A 20,253-nucleotide genomic window follows, 5' to 3' on the forward strand; every position below is an offset into this window, starting at 1 on the left:
ATTCATCTTGAGACGCTACTAGTCTACAAACTTTCGAACATGAAAATGGATTTTGTTAGGAAATAAGTCCCACTTAGATATTAAGCCAACTTAAAATTCAAATGTGTTAAGATATGAATCGTCAATTGCCAATGTTATCTTCGGGAAGTTCTAAGACATCCGGAAACTGTAGTGTCAGCGGTTTGGAAAAAACAGCAATCATATACCCTGTATACGCACCCGGTGATGTTTTGTAAACCAAATGATGGTATAACAATAATTCTCTTTTGAATTTCTATACATTTTTGTTGTTGTTGTTTTTGCTAATTGATAAGAGGTCAAAATAACTGATTTCGAATAATACTTTCTTGTTGGGAAACAATTATAGCTGCGTAAAGCCAAATATGAAAAAATTGCTATAAAATTATCATTTTTGAGCTTAAAATCCTATTTTTTTCATTTCCTGCGTAGAAATCACTACATATATTGGATTATATGGTTCCGATATGAATTTTGTGTTCTATTATGATCATTTTGATACCTCATTTGTCTACTTCGGTTGAAAAATGTTAATGTTATGACTATTTTTCAATCTTTAGTGAAATTCGAGATGGCGGCCATCTTGATGACGTCATAACTGGAGCTTATACAATGTTAACATTGTTTTTTTTGTTGGTGTTGTTTTAACTGATTGATAAGAGGTCAAATAACTGATTAGAAATAATAGTTTGCTGTTGGCAAACATTTTTGCTGCGTCAAGCCAAATATGAAAAATTTGCTAAAAAATTACCATTTTTGAGCTTAAAATCCGATTTTTTCATTTCCTGCGTAGAAATAACTACATATATTGGATTATATGGTCCTGATATGTAATTGTTGTTCTATTGTGGTCATTTTGATGCCTCATTTGTCTTCTTCGGTTGAAAAATGTCAATGTTATGACTATTTTTCAATCTTTAGTGAAATTCGATATGGCGGCCATCTTGATGACGTCATAACCGGAAGTTCATCCCAGTTTATACAATGTTACCTCTCGATTTCGTTATCAGTGGGTCATAAGGCTTCAGAAAAACATTGGTTCGTTAAGTTGTGGGGGGGGGGGGGGGTGCACGTAGACCCCCCTAGATCCCGGCCTATTAATTTTACATGTAGAAACAAGAGTTCGAAATGTGTGGTCTACAATTCATTTCACATTTCTATAGTGTTATTAAAAAGTGTGAAGTGAATCCTGCAGGTATGATTTCCTCTAAACCTGCATAAGACATAAAAACAAGAACTTTCACATACACTATGTGGTGTAATCCTGCAGGTATGATTTCCTCTAAACCTGCATAAGACATAAAAACAAGAACTTTTACATACACTATGTGGTGTAATCCTGCAGGTATGATTTCCTCTAAACCTGCATAAGACATAAAAACAAGAACTTTTACATACACTATGTGGTGTAATCCTGCAGGTATGATTTCCTTTAAACCTGCATAAGACATAAAAACAAGAACTTTCACATACACTATGTGGTGTAATCCTGCAGGTATGATTTCCACTAAACCTGCATAAGATATAAAAACAAGAACTTTCACATACACTATGTGGTGTAATCCTGCAGGTATGATTTCCTCTGAACCTGCATAAGACATAAAAACAAGAACTTTCACATACACTATGTGGTGTAATCCTGCAGGTATGATTTCCTCTAAACCTGCATAAGACATAAAAACAAGAACTTTTACATACACTATGTGGTGTAATCCTGCAGTATGATTTCCTCTAAACCTGCATAAGACATAAAAACAAGAACTTTCACATACACTATGTGGTGTAATCCTGCAGGTATGATTTCCTCTAAACCTGCATAAGACATAAAAACAAGAACTTTCACATACACTATGTGGTGTAATCCTGCAGGTATGATTTCCTCTAAACCTGCATAAGACATAAAAACAAGAACTTTCACATACACTATGTGGTGTAATCCTGCAGGTATGATTTCCTCTAAACCTGCATAAGACATAAAAACAAGAACTTTCACATACCTTATGTGGTGTAATCCTGCAGGTATGATTTCCTCTAAACCTGCATACGACATTAAAACAAGAACTTTCACATACACTATGTGGTGTAATCCTGCAGGTATGATTTCCTCTAAACCTGCATAAGACATAAAAACAAGAACTTTCACATACACTATGTGGTGTAAGTAATGTTTATACGGCATCCTACATGTTTGTCTGTCTATTAGAATGATTTTCACAGCTTTATTCATCAAACTTATGATTTTCAATAGATTACCGAAGTAAAAATATCATGTTAAAATTTTCGCACAATTTTGGCACATATAAGCTTATGGCGATAGAGAATATTTTCTATCCCATGAGGCCAGCTGTGGTTCACCATTGCGTCAGTAGAGAGTTACTAGAGATTGTCTACATATAATTAATATATAAACTATATCTTATTTCGTTTCGTTTTCTTTACAATAATTTACAGCCGTAGTGACAAATATATACAAGAAAGAAACAGGATTTGCAAACAAGTTGAATGAGGACTAAACTAATAAAAACTGATAAAATATTTGAAAAAGGGAAGCAGAAGTGAGAGTATTTTAAATGAAAACAGGGGATGGGGTTGGGGTGGAAGTGAAGTGGAGGGGGATGCTCAGGCATGTTATGAATTAATTAGATGGGTACAGTGCATAGATATATTATCTTTTCTTTTCCTAACATGTGGTTTGTATGCAAAGCAACACATGAAAAAAGAACAATGTATTTATACTGAAAATTAAGTAGTTAGCTTTCAACTTGAATAGTAAAGTAGAATGATTTCAGTAGAAGTATAGCGTACAGTCCCAGACCTCAATCTTACTCTCCACAATCACACACACATTAGAGGTGATGTCAACCAGATGTTAAGGAGCGGGACCCGATGTCACAAGGCACTTTTGACAGAAGGGTCATTGATAATTGGAACCCGCTACCAAAAATGTAGTAGAATCACCAACCCTTAACTATGGCGCAATATATCATTCAAATGTCATCCTAGTTTTTAATCAAAACGCGCCGTATTAATTAAGCGAATAGCTAACCATTGTGTCAAGACGAAGGTAACATACCTAAACAAGCTAGAAATTGTGATGTCACATTTACGATCTTTGGCTGTATGTGAAATGGAAACCATGATTGGTGTATTGGTACCATAGCGTTACAACGCAGTGACAGAAACAATGTCAGCAATAAATGTTACAGTTAGCATACTGCTTTCAAAGAAAAATAGAACGATGTATTCTCATTTAATTCAAACGTTTAAGACCCATCACTACTTTTTGTTGATTAGATACACTAGAATAGTAAAGGCTGAGGTAAATGAGCCCATTAACTCTATCGACAGGTGGAGCTTTTCCACGAAAATGTAATTTCAGGCGTCTGCGATTAAGGGTTACATATTAACGATGATGGAGACATGACTGACAGGCGTGAGGGTTTTACATGTTGTTGTCTGTGTTAAAGGGCTGGAAAGTTGATGACGTGTGGCTGACATAACAACCAAACATGGGAGAAAAGGGAACGTTAGAAAAGGAACAGAACACCCCCATCATGAATATCCCGGTGCAAGGTAAGTACTTTTTTTATTACTCTTAAACCGAAACCTAAAGAGAATGAAGAAGACAGCCAGCTAAAATGTTGTGCACATTAGAGGCCATATCGTGGTCAATACTTGGCCAATTTTGTTCAGAAGCACTCATTGGAAAGATAAACTATTTCTCTTTAAATAAGATATGCGTCATTGATTTATAGAGAACGTTTGTAAAAAAATCTTGGGTTAAAAAAAATTGTCGGGTTTTCTCTACTTTAGACTTCATATCCTTGATAATATGTACTGTTAGAAATTCGTGCCATGTCCCTGTGGGCCATTGGAGGGTACATATAACTACCATTGGCACAGAGGCTCTGTGACACAAAAATGTTTTCTGTTGAATATAAAATTAATGCATCCAATATTTAGCCAATTTCACCTTCTTTTTTTGTCAAAATCCTTGACCTGATTTTTTTTAATTCCCCATGTTTAAAACATTTTACCAATGGTCAGATAAATTGACAAAATTGAACGACTGTTCAAAGGCCCATCTTCAAAACGAGGCTCGTCCCTTGTGACAGTTAAAACTGATGCGTCGCGCCATTACTTTTCTTGACTGACTAGCTTTAGCAGACACAGCAGCTCAAGCTAGCGTCCATAAAATGTTTCCAATCCACTGGACATTGAACAAATGTGAAGTAGTCCAGGAAAATTTAATACCTTCATACTACTATGGGAAACAGCCAATGTTTTCTCTTGTAATGGTGGGACACGGCTTTGAGCATCCCACAGTTTATGGGTGTTCCCTTCCGGTTGGGTTTTTGTTTAAACCATTGATTATTGTGAATAATGGCGGTGTGTTGTTTGCTATTAAGAAATGTATATAGTGTTGACCGAAGACAATATTAACAGGATAAGGACCAATCATCCTCGCTCCCTTCAGATTATTTTCAGATTAAAACAAGATTTGATGACGACTACAGAAACATTTTATGGCTGACCTCATTATTTGTTGGGAATACAGTGTAAAATCATATCTGTTATGTACTGGTGGCATTCTATTATCATACATACCCCCGCAACGAAGTTAAGGGGGTATGCTGGAATATAATTGTCCGTCTGTACGTCCGTATGTCTGTAGACACAACTTTGTCCGGCGAACTCCTCCTAAACTTGTTGACAGATTTTGATAGAATTCGGTACACAGAACATTGACATAAAGAGGAGTTGAGTAAACTATGAAGAGCTCTGCAATGTCTCATATTATTACAGTAATTGCTAACTTTGTGCAACGAGGGATATAGGTCGGCTACTCTGGCGACAGTTCTAGTTTACACTGTTCTATATTTAGCCGGCATCCCTGTGTGTAATGTTTAGGGAGACTGTAGTATGTCCGTGTTGTGTCTCCTTGCAATAGTTGAACTCTTGCCCATTTTTGTGCTATTTCACTGAAGTATGCTCTGTCTGTCTAAAACACCGAACAAAATCCAGAACCTTCCTCACAAGGTACACCGCCTAATTAGGAATTTCGAAGAGAAAAATGATAATACAAATTTGGAGTCATGCATTAGAGATAACGTCCTACCTGCAGGGTTGGTTTTATTTTCTTGTACCTTTCTCCGAAATATCAACACCGTTCTTAATGTTTTATAGTTTTCTATTTATTTTATGGTCACCACAAATAGCTTTTATTGTTCTTTATTTTCAGCTCAATTTTGAAATTGTTATTTCTTTGTATTTGATATGATTTGGTTCCAGGACCGAGAATGAGTTGTGTTGAAATTTTGGCACGTAAGCATTAAATATTTTTCAAAACTAGCTTCTAAGTTTAGTTGTAAGTTGTTTGTGACTTGTTTAGTTTTTCATTTTATTATATTTTTTTTATACAGAAGATGACTCTAATCGTAACATTTCGTATGTTCAGTACCTGTTTGCTGTCCCTATAACACCAAACGAATAAAACCTGAAATATTCATTGACCTAGTAATGAAAGCTTATTTAGATCTTTGTCATTAACTGGCTGAAATAAATTGTTCAGTTTCGGAACTCTTTTGTTTATTTTTCTGTGATAGATATCAGCCAACAAGAAAAAATCACGACTCATGGTTATTTTGTTGAAATAGAAAAGATGGCCTGTTCCTCGAGCGTGTCCGGTACATTGAAGTTGGAACCACACCACTGAAACCATTAGAACTGTTGTTTTACATGTAGTAATTACGGGCTTTCTAGTGATTACAAGTCTTTGATAAAGAATCTAACGAAAATTCAGCCTGAGATCGCGGATTATATTGCATCTGTGGAAAGTCAGAGAAATGAAATATTCCTAATTTATACCATAACCTTGATGGGCGTGCTTTGGCAAATCGACAAATGCATTTCCAGTTATCCTCTTCGTGTTCTTGCTGGATAGAAATGCTTTATTGTCTCGGTTCATTGACTATAAATCCTATTGATTTCTGAAGTCAATTCATAAACGTGTGAACATTCACAAATCTTTGATGAGTATAAAAGAATCGATACATTTGTAGAGCAGTGAGGCTTCTACCGGAAGTCATGCGCACTAAACCGGAAGTCTTTAATATTCAATGAACGCTAGCAATTCTGGTTGATCGCGTTCGATGTATGTCGTCTAGCCTTGTGTGTGATCGCCACACCTTAACATGCTACTCAAAGTAAGCAGACACGATCCATACATTTATGTGCATCTTCTTAGAATACGGTCATGTTCTTAGCAAAACTAGGATAGTGACCGCCATGTATCATATTTTAAAATATTCGTGGTGGATCAGGTAGAGTAGTTTGAGGCCTAGTGTCTTTAGTCCACCAGTCAGTGACGCCTGTTTCTCTTACCATCATGTGGGCGGGGAAAAAGAGGGGGAGGGGGGTAAGAGATACATAATCATGTCCCCCCCCTTTGGGTTGAAACGGGAGATCCTAACTATCAGGGACTGATTCTTAGGCCCTCAAACACGGGGCAAGCCTTGCGGTGGACAACTCAAGACCAACTACTTGGTTGCAATTCTTCTATCTCACGCCATACGGAGTGTAAGATTCCATCAATCTGTAAGAATTACATGTGGTCCAAAATACAAATAGAAGGAGAGCACCTGCTATTAAGACCGTGCCATTCACATATTTCCATCTGAATTTTAAAGTGACGCTACCTCTAAGTGTAAAACAAAACATATGAGGTTACTTAATCTGTACAGTAACAGGGTTAGTAGTCCTGGCGTACATAAATGTCCATGTTCTCCTCGCGTAGTTAACCCACTACATACACTATATATATACATACTATATAGAAGTATTAATACGTAAATATTTCTCTAGATAAACATTTAATCCCATTCGCATCACTACTGTATTTTAAATGGCCAGCAGTACCTATAGATCTATCACTATACGTAGTGTCGGTCACGAATGACAACAGCATGGGTGTTCTATAAACAATAAACCTAGTAGCTCTAATAGTGTTCTATGCAGATGTCTAAATAGTTCTGATCGTTTTATTGGTGTGTATGTAGGTCACATTCTATTATTACTGATGGTCAGTAAGGGGTAACTGGTCTGAGAATGACCACAGTCCTCGGTCAGCACATGGCCATCTGGCCAACCATAGACTCAGATTTCAAGTATACCATGCCTTAGTGACCACCTCTGTGTAGCTAAAGGTTATTTATTACTCCCGAGCGAAGCGAGTGGGTAGTACGTCCCGAGTGACGAGATATCATGCAAGAGCTGACTTGCTGCACTTACTTTTTAATCTCGAACAAAAAGACAGGTTGATTAAAAATTACGCAACTTTCCATTCCTTTGTCCCTGCTCTTCCATTGTTCTCTGTATCCATTATACTTGTGAGCACTTTACAGTAATAGGGATTCTTTGCTCAATGTTAATACATCAGTTTGCTATTGTCCTTCACAAGGAACAAAATATTTTTCGCCATGTGTAGAGTAAACACTTTGTTATGCGAAATGCTGCACAAAAGTATTTAGAGGATCTTTACAGTATGAAACAATTGGGTTATAATCTAGCTCTGTTCAATGATTGGAAAAAATGTAAGTAAATTATATTTGAAATGAATTACATCTCTATTTCAATTGATACAATATACATATTTAGATTCCAAAGTGTCATTTGCTGATATAAAGCATAATGACATGAAAACGGTATAAATAATATATATATATATGAATTTATTCTTTTAGGTTGAAATAAAATTTTATTAGAAAAAAATCATAATATTACATAACATTTAGTGTCCTCAAACAGATGGAGATTATTCAACACCCAATCCCTCAACCTTATCTATTTTATGTACTATTTCAACCTTACTGATTTTTTTAATATATCATTTTTATATAATCCATGTACACATATATTTAACAATTAAAGGATTGTTAGATTGCATTTATTGGAGATATCAATGCAATCTGGGTGCCTGATATATAGAATAGCGCCCGTTTGGACGCTATGAATATTTATCTGCCAACCAGATTGCATTTATATCTCCAATAAATGCAATCTAACAATCATTTAATTGTTATATTTACATTTTGCTTTCTTGTTCAAAGTAAAACATAATTTAGATGCGAGTGAACATTTGAATTTCCCGCTTCAGCCATTTAACCTCAACAGCTAAGTTCAATGTGATAAAAAATAGTCCCTATAAAAAATTGAAAAGACAACAAAATTTCTATGTTTATCAATAGCTTTTCAGTTTCCTTTCAAATATCCAGACATTTAAAAGATTTTTTTAAAAGTTTCACAACTTAACTGGTTCATTCAACCACAATGTCAACTTTACCGCGCGGACTAACATGGTGTCAGTAAATAAGACTCACATCAATTTATATAGATATTACTACACCAAGTCTAGGCTGCATTTATTGGCTTATAATGCAGATCACGATTATCATGAGAGTAATGGGAGTCGCTGTGACAAAATGTAAATATAAATACATAGTACCACTCAACTACACGAGGGTTCCGGATAAAATATATGTCTGATGAGATGTGCCTCACCTATTGCTTTCAATCCTCCCATTGTGAGAAGTAATCTAGATTTCAAGACAAAAATGCTAATTTCATTACTACACAATTATATTACTTAAATCTCACTCTATCGTGCATATAATACAATGTATACTCAAAAATATTTTATTTTCCCTCTTATTCCGGAGTATTCCGGAGCTAGTATATTAATAATCCGCTAAAAGGCCCAACTGAATTCAAAGTAAAAATCAAAAATCATTTCTATGGAATATATATTCAGCCACTATAGGGCCTTCTTCAGTCCGAAATAACACTCAAAGGTTTATAAAGAGTTAAAAATTGTCCTTACAATAGTTTAAAATTGTTTTTAAACTATCATATGATAATAATTGAAATTTTTTTTTTTTTTTTTTTTTTTTTTTTTTTTTTTTGCAAATGAGGTCGGTTTACTTCAAGGGGTAATTTTATATATTTACTTTTTCTCTGTTTAATGATGATTTTGAAAATGTCGAAAATTGACACCCAAGTTACGACTTTGAAGAACTAAGTCTTTTTCTCCTTTAGCACGCAGATGATTTAATGTTGTTCTCAGAAACAGTTGAAGGCCTACAGTACCTTTTAGATAATTTAAGGTCTTACGCTGAGAAATGGAAAATGACCGTGAAAACATCCAATTAAGTAGATCATTTCTGTTATTTAGGATTTTAAATGGCCAGCAGATATATCACTTCACGTAGTGACGGCCACGAATGACAACAGCTTGGGTGTTCTATAAACAATAAACCTATTAGCTCTAATAGTGTTCTTTACATAAAAGGGTTATTATAATTTCATACCTCCAGAGTCCGTCTGTCGTTTTTAATAAAATGGTGTTATCTTATATTTTTCTATGTCTCGCTTATTGATCATTATGCTCCTAATATTAGTATGTCGACTTGTGTATTTGTATCATTCCTGTAAATAGACGCATCATCTGTAAGCTAAAGCTGGTATATGATGTATTTTGGTTTTGTAAGTAGTCATGAGAGTAGATCAATATTTGTTCAAATTTGGTACATCTCATGATGACTCTCTTTCTGTGCTTACTATACATAGTAATTTTTTTGTAATACTACTTTTTGAAATATTAATTATTATAATTTTTGTTTTCATGCATGATGTAGACAATATGTATATTTACTTTTGTACTGATGGGTCATTGACCCAAGTCAATAAAAGAATTGAATTGAGTAATGATTATCTCCCCTCTCTAACAGCATTTGTTACCATGGCCGACTGTACACATGTCCAGCCCCTTTCATGGTTATGCAATCCTAATTGGCCATGAAAGGGGAATATGTATGGACTCAACTAGTGGTAGCAGGAGATTTATTAGCCACACTTTTCCTTTGTGAGAGGTTGGAAGTATGCATTAATATTAGTATACACATATTATAAATGTCTATTCAGTAAATTCTGGCTCAGTGACCACCTCTATATGATATTATAAAGATCTATATTCAGTAAATTCTGGCTCAGTGACCACCTCTATATGATATTAGTATACACATATTATAAAGATTTATTCAGTAAATTCTGGCTCAGAGACTACCTCTATATGATATTAGTATACACATATTATAAAGATCTATATTCAGTAAATTCTGGCTCAGTGACCACTTCTATATGATATTAGTATACACATATTATAAAGGTCTATTCAGTAAATTCTGGCTCAGAGACTACCTCTATATGATATTAGTATACACATATTATAAAGATTTATATTCAGCTAAATTCTGGCTCAGAGACTACCTCTATATGATATTAGTATACACATATTATAAAGTCTATATTCAGTAAATTCTGGCTCAGTGACTACTTCTATATGATATTAGTATACACATATTATAAAGGTCTATTCAGTAAATTCTGGCTCAGAGACTACCTCTATATGATATTAGTATACACATATTATAAAGGTCTATATTCAGTAAATTCTGGCTCAGTGACCACTTCTATATGATATTAGTACACACATATTATAAAGGTCTATTCAGTAAATTCTGGCTCAGAGACTACCTCTATATGATATTAGTATACACATATTATAAAGGTCTATTCAGTAAATTCTGGCTCAGTGACTACACTCTATATGATATTAGTATACACATATTATAAAGATCTATTCAGTAAATTCTGGCTCAGAGACTACCTCTATATGATATTAGTATACACATATTATAAAATTCTATATTCAGTAATTCTGGCTCAGAGACTACCTCTATATGATATTAGTATACACATATTATAAAGATCTATATTCAGTAAATTCTGGCTCAGAGACTACTCTATATGATATTAGTATACACATATTATAAAGGTCTATATTCAGTAAATTCTGGCTCAGTGACTACCTCTATATGATATTAGTATACACATTTATTATAAAGTCTATTCAGTAAATTCTGGCTCAGAGATACTCTATATGATATTAGTATACACACATATTATAAAGGTCTATTCAGTAAATTCTGGCTCAGAGACCTCTATATGATATTAGTATACACATATTATAAAGGTCTATTCTAAATTCTGGCTCAGTGACCACTCTATATGATATTAGTATACACATATTATAAAGGTCTATTCAGTAAATTCTGGCTCAGTGACCACTTCTATATGATATTAGTATACACATATTATAAAGGTCTATATTCAGTTAATTCTGGCTCAGTGACCACTTCTATATGATATTAGTACACATATTATAAAGGTCTATTCAGTAAATTCTGGCTCAGTGACTACCTCTATATGATATTAGTATACACATATTATAAAGGTCTATTCAGTTAATTCTGGCTCAGTGACCACTTCTATATGATATTAGTATACACATATTATAAAGGTCTATTCAGTAAATTCTGGCTCAGTGACTACCTCTATATGATATTAGTATACACATATTATAAAGTCTATATTCAGTTAATTCTGGCTCAGTGACTACCTCTATATGATATTAGTATACACATATTATAAAGATCTATATTCAGTAAATTCTGGCTCAGTGACCACTTCTATATGATATTAGTATACACATATTATAAAGGTCTATTCAGTTAATTCTGGCTCAGTGACTACCTCTATATGATATTAGTATATACACATATTATAAAGATCTATTCAGTAATTCTGGCTCAGTGACCACTTCTATATGATATTAGTATACACATATTATAAAGGTCTATTCAGTTAATTCTGGCTCAGTGACCACCTCTATATGATATTAGTATACACATATTATAAAGATCTATATTCAGTAAATTCTGGCTCAGTGACTACCTCTATATGATATTAGTATACACATATTATAAAGGTCTATTCAGTTAATTCTGGCTCAGTGACTACCTCTATATGATATTAGTATACACATATTTATAAAGATCTATATTCAGTAAATTCTGGCTCAGTGACCACTTCTATATGATATTAGTATACACATATTATAAAGGTCTATTCAGTTAATTCTGGCTCAGTGACTACCTCTATATGATATATAGTATACACATATTATAAAGATCTATATTCAGTTAAATTCTGGCTCAGTGACCACCTCTATATGATATTAGTATACACATATTATAAAGGTCTATTCAGCTAATTCTGGCTCAGTGACTACCTCTATATGATATTAGTATACACATATTATAAAGATCTCTATTCAGTAAATTCTGGCTCAGTGACTACCTCTATATGATATTAGTATACACATATTATAAAGGTCTATATTCAGTTAAATTCTGGCTCAGTGACTACCTCTATATGATATTAGTAATACACATATTATAAAGGTCTATTCAGTAAATTCTGGCTCAGTGACTACTCTATATGATATTAGTATACACATATTATAAAGTCTATATTCAGTAAATTCTGGCTCAGAGACCACCTCTATATGATATTAGTATACACATATTATAAAGGTCTATATTCAGTTAATTCTGGCTCAGTGACTACTTCTATATATGATATTAGTATACACATATTATAAAGGTCAATCTATATTCAGTTAAATTCTGGCTCAGTGACCACTTCTATATGATATTAGTATACACATATTATAAAGGTCTATTCAGCTAATTCTGGCTCAGTGACCACTTCTATATGATATTAGTATACACATATTATAAAGATCTATATTCAGTAAATTCTGGCTCAGTGACCACTTCTATATGATATTAGTATACACATATTATAAAGTATATTCAGCTAATTCTGGCTCAGTGACCACTTCTATATGATATTAGTACACAATATTATAAAGTCATATTCTAATTCTGGCTCAGTGACCACTTCTATATGATATTAGTACACACATATTATAAAGGTCTATTCAGTAAATTCTGGCTCAGTGACCACTTCTATATGATATTAGTATACACATAATTATAAAGGTCTATTCAGTAAATTCTGGCTCAGTGACCACTTCTATATGATATTAGTATACACATATTATAAAGGTCTATTCAGTCTAATTCTGGCTCAGTGACCACTTCTATATGATATTAGTATACACATATTATAAAGGTCTATTCAGTAAATTCTGGCTCAGTGACCACTTCTATATGATATTAGTATACACATATTATAAAGGTCTATATTCAGTAAATTCTGGCTCAGTGACCACCTTCTATATGATATTAGTATACACATATTATAAAGATCTATATTCAGTAAATTCTGGCTCAGTGACTACCTCTATATGATATTAGTATACACATATTATAAAGGTCTATATTCAGTAAATTCTGGCTCAGTGACCACTTCTATATGATATTAGTATACACATATTATAAAGGTCTATTCAGTAAATTCTGGCTCAGTGACTACCTCTATATGATATTAGTATACACATATTATAAAGATCTATATTCAGTAAATTCTGGCTCAGAGACTACCTCTATATGATATTAGTATACACATATTATAAAGATCTATATTCAGTAAATTCTGGCTCAGTGACTACCTCTATATGATATTAGTATACACATATTATAAAGGTCTATTCAGTAAATTCTGGCTCTGGCTCAGTGACCACTTCTATATGATATTAGTATACACATATTATAAAGGTCTATATTCAGTAAATTCTGGCTCAGTGACTACCTCTATATGATATTAGTATACACATATTATAAAGATCTATATTCAGTAAATTCTGGCTCAGAGACTACCTCTATATGATATTAGTATACACATATTATAAAGATCTATATTCAGTAAATTCTGGCTCAGAGACTACCTCTATATGATATTAGTATACACATATTATAAAGATCTATATTCAGTAAATTCTGGCTCAGAGACTACCTCTATATGATATTAGTATACACATATTATAAAGATCTATATTCAGTAAATTCTGGCTCAGTGACCACTTCTATATGATATTAGTATACACATATTATAAAGGTCTATTCAGTAAATTCTGGCTCAGTGACTACCTCTATATGATATTAGTATACACATATTATAAAGGTCTATTCAGTAAATTCTGGCTCAGTGACTACCTCTATATGATATTAGTATACACATATTATAAAGGTCTATTCAGTAAATTCTGGCTCAGTGACTACCTCTATATGATATTAGTATACACATATTATAAAGATCTATATTCAGTAAATTCTGGCTCAGTGACTACCTCTATATGATATTAGTATACACATATTATAAAGGTCTATTCAGTAAATTCTGGCTCAGTGACTACCTCTATATGATATTAGTATACACATATTATAAAGATCTATATTCAGTAAATTCTGGCTCAGAGACTACCTCTATATGATATTAGTATACACATATTATAAAGATCTATATTCAGTAAATTCTGGCTCAGTGACTACCTCTATATGATATTAGTATACACATATTATAAAGGTCTATTCAGTAAATTCTGGCTCAGTGACCACCTCTATATGATATTAGTATACACATATTATAAAGATCTATATTCAGTTAATTCTGGCTCAGTGACTACCTCTATATGATATTAGTATACACATATTATAAAGGTCTATTCAGCTAATTCTGGCTCAGTGACTACTTCTCTATATGATATTAGTATACACATATTATAAAGATCTATATTCAGTAAATTCTGGCTCAGAGACTACCTCTATATGATATTAGTATACACATATTATAAAGATCTATATTCAGTTAATTCTGGCTCAGAGACTACCTCTATATGATATTAGTATACACATATTATAAAGGTCTATTCAGTAAATTCTAGCTCAGAGACTACCTCTATATGATATTAGTACACACATATTATAAAGGTCTATTCAGCTAATTCTGGCTCAGTGACCACTTCTATATGATATTAGTATACACATATTATAAAGATTTATATTCAGTAAATTCTGGCTCAGAGACCACTTCTATATGATATTAGTATACACATATTATAAAGATCTATATTCAGCTAATTCTGGCTCAGTGACTACCTCTATATGATATTAGTATACACATATTATAAAGATCTATATTCAGCTAATTCTGGCTCAGTGACTACCTCTATATGATATTAGTATACACATATTATAAAGATCTATATTCAGCTAATTCTGGCTCAGTGACTACCTCTATATGATATTAGTATACACATATTATAAAGATTTATATTCAGTAAATTCTGGCTCAGAGACGACTTCTATATGATATTAGTATACACATATTATAAAGATCTATATTCAGTTAATTCTGGCTCAGTGACCACTTCTATATGATATTAGTACACACATATTATAAAACTCTATTCAGTAAATTCTGGCTCAGTGACCACTTCTATATGATATTAGTATACACATATTATAAAGGTCTATTCAGTAAATTCTGGCTCAGTGACCACTTCTATATGATATTAGTATACACATATTATAAAGATCTATTCAGTAAATTCTGGCTCAGTGACCACTTCTATATGATATTAGTATACACATATTATAAAGATCTATATTCAGTTAATTCTGGCTCAGAGACCACTTCTATATGATATTAGTATACACATATTATAAAGATCTATATTCAGTTAATTCTGGCTCAGTGACCACTTCTATATGATATTAGTATACACATATTATAAAGATCTATTCAGTTAATTCTGGCTCAGTGACTACCTCTATATGATATTAGTATACACATATTATAAAGGTCTATTCAGTAAATTCTGGCTCAGTGACCACTTCTATATGATATTAGTACACACATATTATAAAGGTCTATTCAGCTAATTCTGGCTCAGAGACGCACATCTATATGATGATTTAGTACAGAGCTACATATTATAAAAGAGTCCTATTCAGCTATATTCTGGCTCAAGACTACCTCTACATGATATTAAGTAACACATATTATAAAGATTTATATTCACTAAATTCCTTTCTCATAAGACACCTTTCTATACGATAATTAGTAAAACACATATTATAAAGATCTATATTCAGTAAATTCTGGCTCAGTGACTACCTCTATATGATATTAGTATACACATATTATAAAGGTCTATTCAGTAAATTCTGGCTCAGTGACTACCTCTATATGATATTAGTATACACATATTATAAAGATCTATATTCAGTAAATTCTGGCTCAGTGACTACCTCTATATGATATTAGTATACACATATTATAAAGGTCTATTCAGTTAATTCTGGCTCAGTGACCACTTCTATATGATATTAGTATACACATATTATAAAGATCTATATTCAGTAAATTCTGGCTCAGTGACTACCTCTATATGATATTAGTACACACATATTATAAAGGTCTATTCAGTAAATTCTGGCTCAGTGACTACCTCTATATGATATTAGTATACACATATTATAAAGATCTATATTCAGTAATTCTGGCTCAGTGACCACTTCTATATGATATTAGTATACACATATTATAAAGGTCTATTCAGTTAAATTCTGGCTCAGTGACTACCTCTATATGATATTAGTATACACATATTATAAAGATCTATATTCAGTAAATTCTGGCTCAGTGACTACCTCTATATGATATTAGTATACACATATTATAAAGGTCTATTCAGTAAATTCTGGCTCAGTGACTACCTCTATATGATATTAGTATACACATATTATAAAGATCTATATTCAGTAAATTCTGGCTCAGTGACTACCTCTATATGATATTAGTATACACATATTATAAAGGTCTATTCAGTAAATTCTGGCTCAGTGACTACCTCTATATGATATTAGTATACACATATTATAAAGATCTATATTCAGTAAATTCTGGCTCAGTGACACCTCTATATGATATTAGTATACACATATTATAAAGATCTATATTCAGTTAAATTCTGGCTCAGTGACTACCTCTATATGATATTATACACATTACATATTATAAAGGTCAGGACACTATTCAGCTAATTCTGGCTCAGTGACTACCTCTATATGATATTAGTATACACATATTATAAAGATCTATATTCAGTAAATTCTGGCTCAGTGACTACCTCTATATGATATTAGTATACACATATTATAAAGGTCTATATTCAGTTAATTCTGGCTCAGAGACTACCTCTATATGATATTAGTACACACATATTATAAAGGTCTATTCAGCTAAATTCTGGCTCAGTGACTACTTCTATATGATATTAGTATACACATATTATAAAGATTATATTCAGTAAATTCTGGCTCAGTGACTACCTCTATATGATATTAGTATACACATATTATAAAGATCTATATTCAGTAAATTCTGGCTCAGTGACTACCTCTATATGATATTAGTATACACATATTATAAAGGTCTATTCAGTAAATTCTGGCTCAGTGACCACCTCTATATGATATTAGTATACACATATTATAAAGATCTATATTCAGTAAATTCTGGCTCAGTGACTACCTCTATATGATATTAGTACACACATATTATAAAGGTCTATTCAGCTAATTCTGGCTCAGTGACCACTTCTATATGATATTAGTATACACATATTATAAAGATTTATATTCAGTAAATTCTGGCTCAGAGACCACTTCTATATGATATTAGTATACACATATTATAAAGATCTATATTCAGTTAATTCTGGCTCAGTGACCACTTCTATATGATATTAGTACACACATATTATAAAGATCTATATTCAGTAAATTCTGGCTCAGTGACCACTTCTATATGATATTAGTACACACATATTATAAAGGTCTATTCAGCTAATTCTGGCTCAGTGACCACTTCTATATGATATTAGTATACACATATTATAAAGATTTATATTCAGTAAATTCTGGCTCAGAGACCACTTCTATATGATATTAGTATACACATATTATAAAGATCTATATTCAGTTAATTCTGGCTCAGTGACCACTTCTATATGATATTAGTACACACATATTATAAAGATCTATATTCAGCTAATTCTGGCTCAGTGACTACTTCTATATGATATTAGTATACACATATTATAAAGATCTATATTCAGTAATTCTGGCTCAGTGACTACCTCTATATGATATTAGTATACACATATTATAAAGGTCTATTCAGCTAATTCTGGCTCAGTGACCACTTCTATATGATATTAGTATACACATATTATAAAGATCTATATTCAGTAAATTCTGGCTCAGTGACCACTTCTATATGATATTAGTATACACATATTATAAAGATCTATATTCAGTTAATTCTGGCTCAGTGACCACTTCTATATGATATTAGTACACACATATGATAAAGATTTATATTCAGCTAATTCTGGCTCAGTGACTACCTCTATATGATATTAGTATACACATATTATAAAGATCTATATTCAGCTAATTCTGGCTCAGTGACCACTTCTATATGATATTAGTATACACATATTATAAAGATCTATTCAGTAAATTCTGGCTCAGTGACCACTTCTATATGATATTAGTACACACATATTATAAAGGTCTATTCAGTTAATTCTGGCTCAGTGACTACCTCTATATGATATTAGCATACACATATTATAAAGGTCTATTCAGTTAATTCTGGCTCAGTGACCACTTCTATATGATATTAGTATACACATATTATAAAGGTCTATTCAGTTAATTCTGGCTCAGTGACCACTTCTATATGATATTAGTATACACATATTATAAAGGTCTATTCAGTAAATTCTGGCTCAGTGACTACCTCTATATGATATTAGTATACACATATTATAAAGATCTATATTCAGTTAATTCTGGCTCAGTGACTATCTCTATATGATATTAGTATACACATATTATAAAGGTCTATTCAGCTAATTCTGGCTCAGTGACTACTTCTATATGATATTAGTATACACATATTATAAAGATCTATATTCAGTAAATTCTGGCTCAGTGACTACCTCTATATGATATTAGTATACACATATTATAAAGATCTATTCAGTTAATTCTGGCTCAGTGACTACCTCTATATGATATTAGTACACACATATTATAAAGGTCTATTCAGTTAATTCTGGCTCAGTGACTACCTCTATATGATATTAGTATACACATATTATAAAGATCTATATTCAGTAAATTCTGGCTCAGTGACTACCTCTATATGATATTAGTATACACATATTATAAAGGTCTATTCAGTTAATTCTGGCTCAGTGACTACCTCTATATGATATTAGTACACACATATTATAAAGATCTATATTCAGTAAATTCTGGCTCAGTGACTACCTCTATATGATATTAGTACACACATATTATAAAGGTCTATTCAGTTAATTCTGGCTCAGTGACCACTTCTATATGATATTAGTATACACATATTATAAAGATCTATTCAGTAAATTCTGGCTCAGAGACCACTTCTATATGATATTAGTATACACATATTATAAAGATCTATATTCAGTAAATTCTGGCTCAGTGACCACTTCTATATGATATTAGTATACACATATTATAAAGGTCTATTCAGTTAATTCTGGCTCAGTGACCACCTCTATATGATATTAGTATACACATATTATAAAGATCTATATTCAGTTAATTCTGGCTCAGTGACTATCTCTATATGATATTAGTATACACATATTATAAAGGTCTATTCAAGTAATTCTGGCTCAGTGACCACTCTCTATATGATATTAGTACACACATATTATAAAGGTCTATATTCAGTAAATTCTGGCTCAGTGACCACTTCTATATGATATTAGTATACACATATTATAAAGGTCTATATTCAGCTAATTCTGGCTCAGTGACCACTTCTATATGATATTAGTATACACATATTATAAAGATCTATATTCAGCTAATTCTGGCTCAGTGACCACTTCTATATGATATTAGTATACACATATTATAAAGATCTATATTCAGTAAATTCTGGCTCAGTGACCACTTCTATATGATATTAGTACACACATATTATAAAGGTCTATTCAGCTAATTCTGGCTCAGTGACCACATTCTATATGATATTAGTACACACATATTATAAAGATTTATATTCAGTAAATTCTGGCTCAGAGACCACTTCTATATGATATTAGTATACACATATTATAAAGATCTATATTCAGTAAATTCTGGCTCAGTGACCACTTCTATATGATATTAGTACACACATATTATAAAGGTCTATTCAGTAAATTCTGGCTCAGTGACCACTTCTATATGATATTAGTACACA

The 20,253-nt window shown here is 32.2% G+C and overlaps 1 protein-coding gene across 1 annotated transcript in view; it reads left to right on the top strand.

Annotated features, from left to right (window-relative positions):
• The first annotated feature begins 3,482 nt into the window (after positions 1-3,482).
• Positions 3,483-20,253, top strand: part of LOC138331065 (sodium-dependent dopamine transporter-like) — a 70,261-nt gene continuing 53,490 nt past the window's right edge. Inside the window, exon 1 of the mRNA XM_069278523.1 lies at positions 3,483-3,591. Within this exon, the coding sequence (XP_069134624.1) occupies positions 3,528-3,591 (64 nt within the window). The 5' untranslated portion in view covers positions 3,483-3,527. The remainder of the gene's footprint in view (positions 3,592-20,253) is intronic.

This window comes from Argopecten irradians, chromosome 9, assembly GCF_041381155.1.
Source record: "Argopecten irradians isolate NY chromosome 9, Ai_NY, whole genome shotgun sequence".
NCBI classification, from domain to species: domain Eukaryota; kingdom Metazoa; phylum Mollusca; class Bivalvia; order Pectinida; family Pectinidae; genus Argopecten; species Argopecten irradians.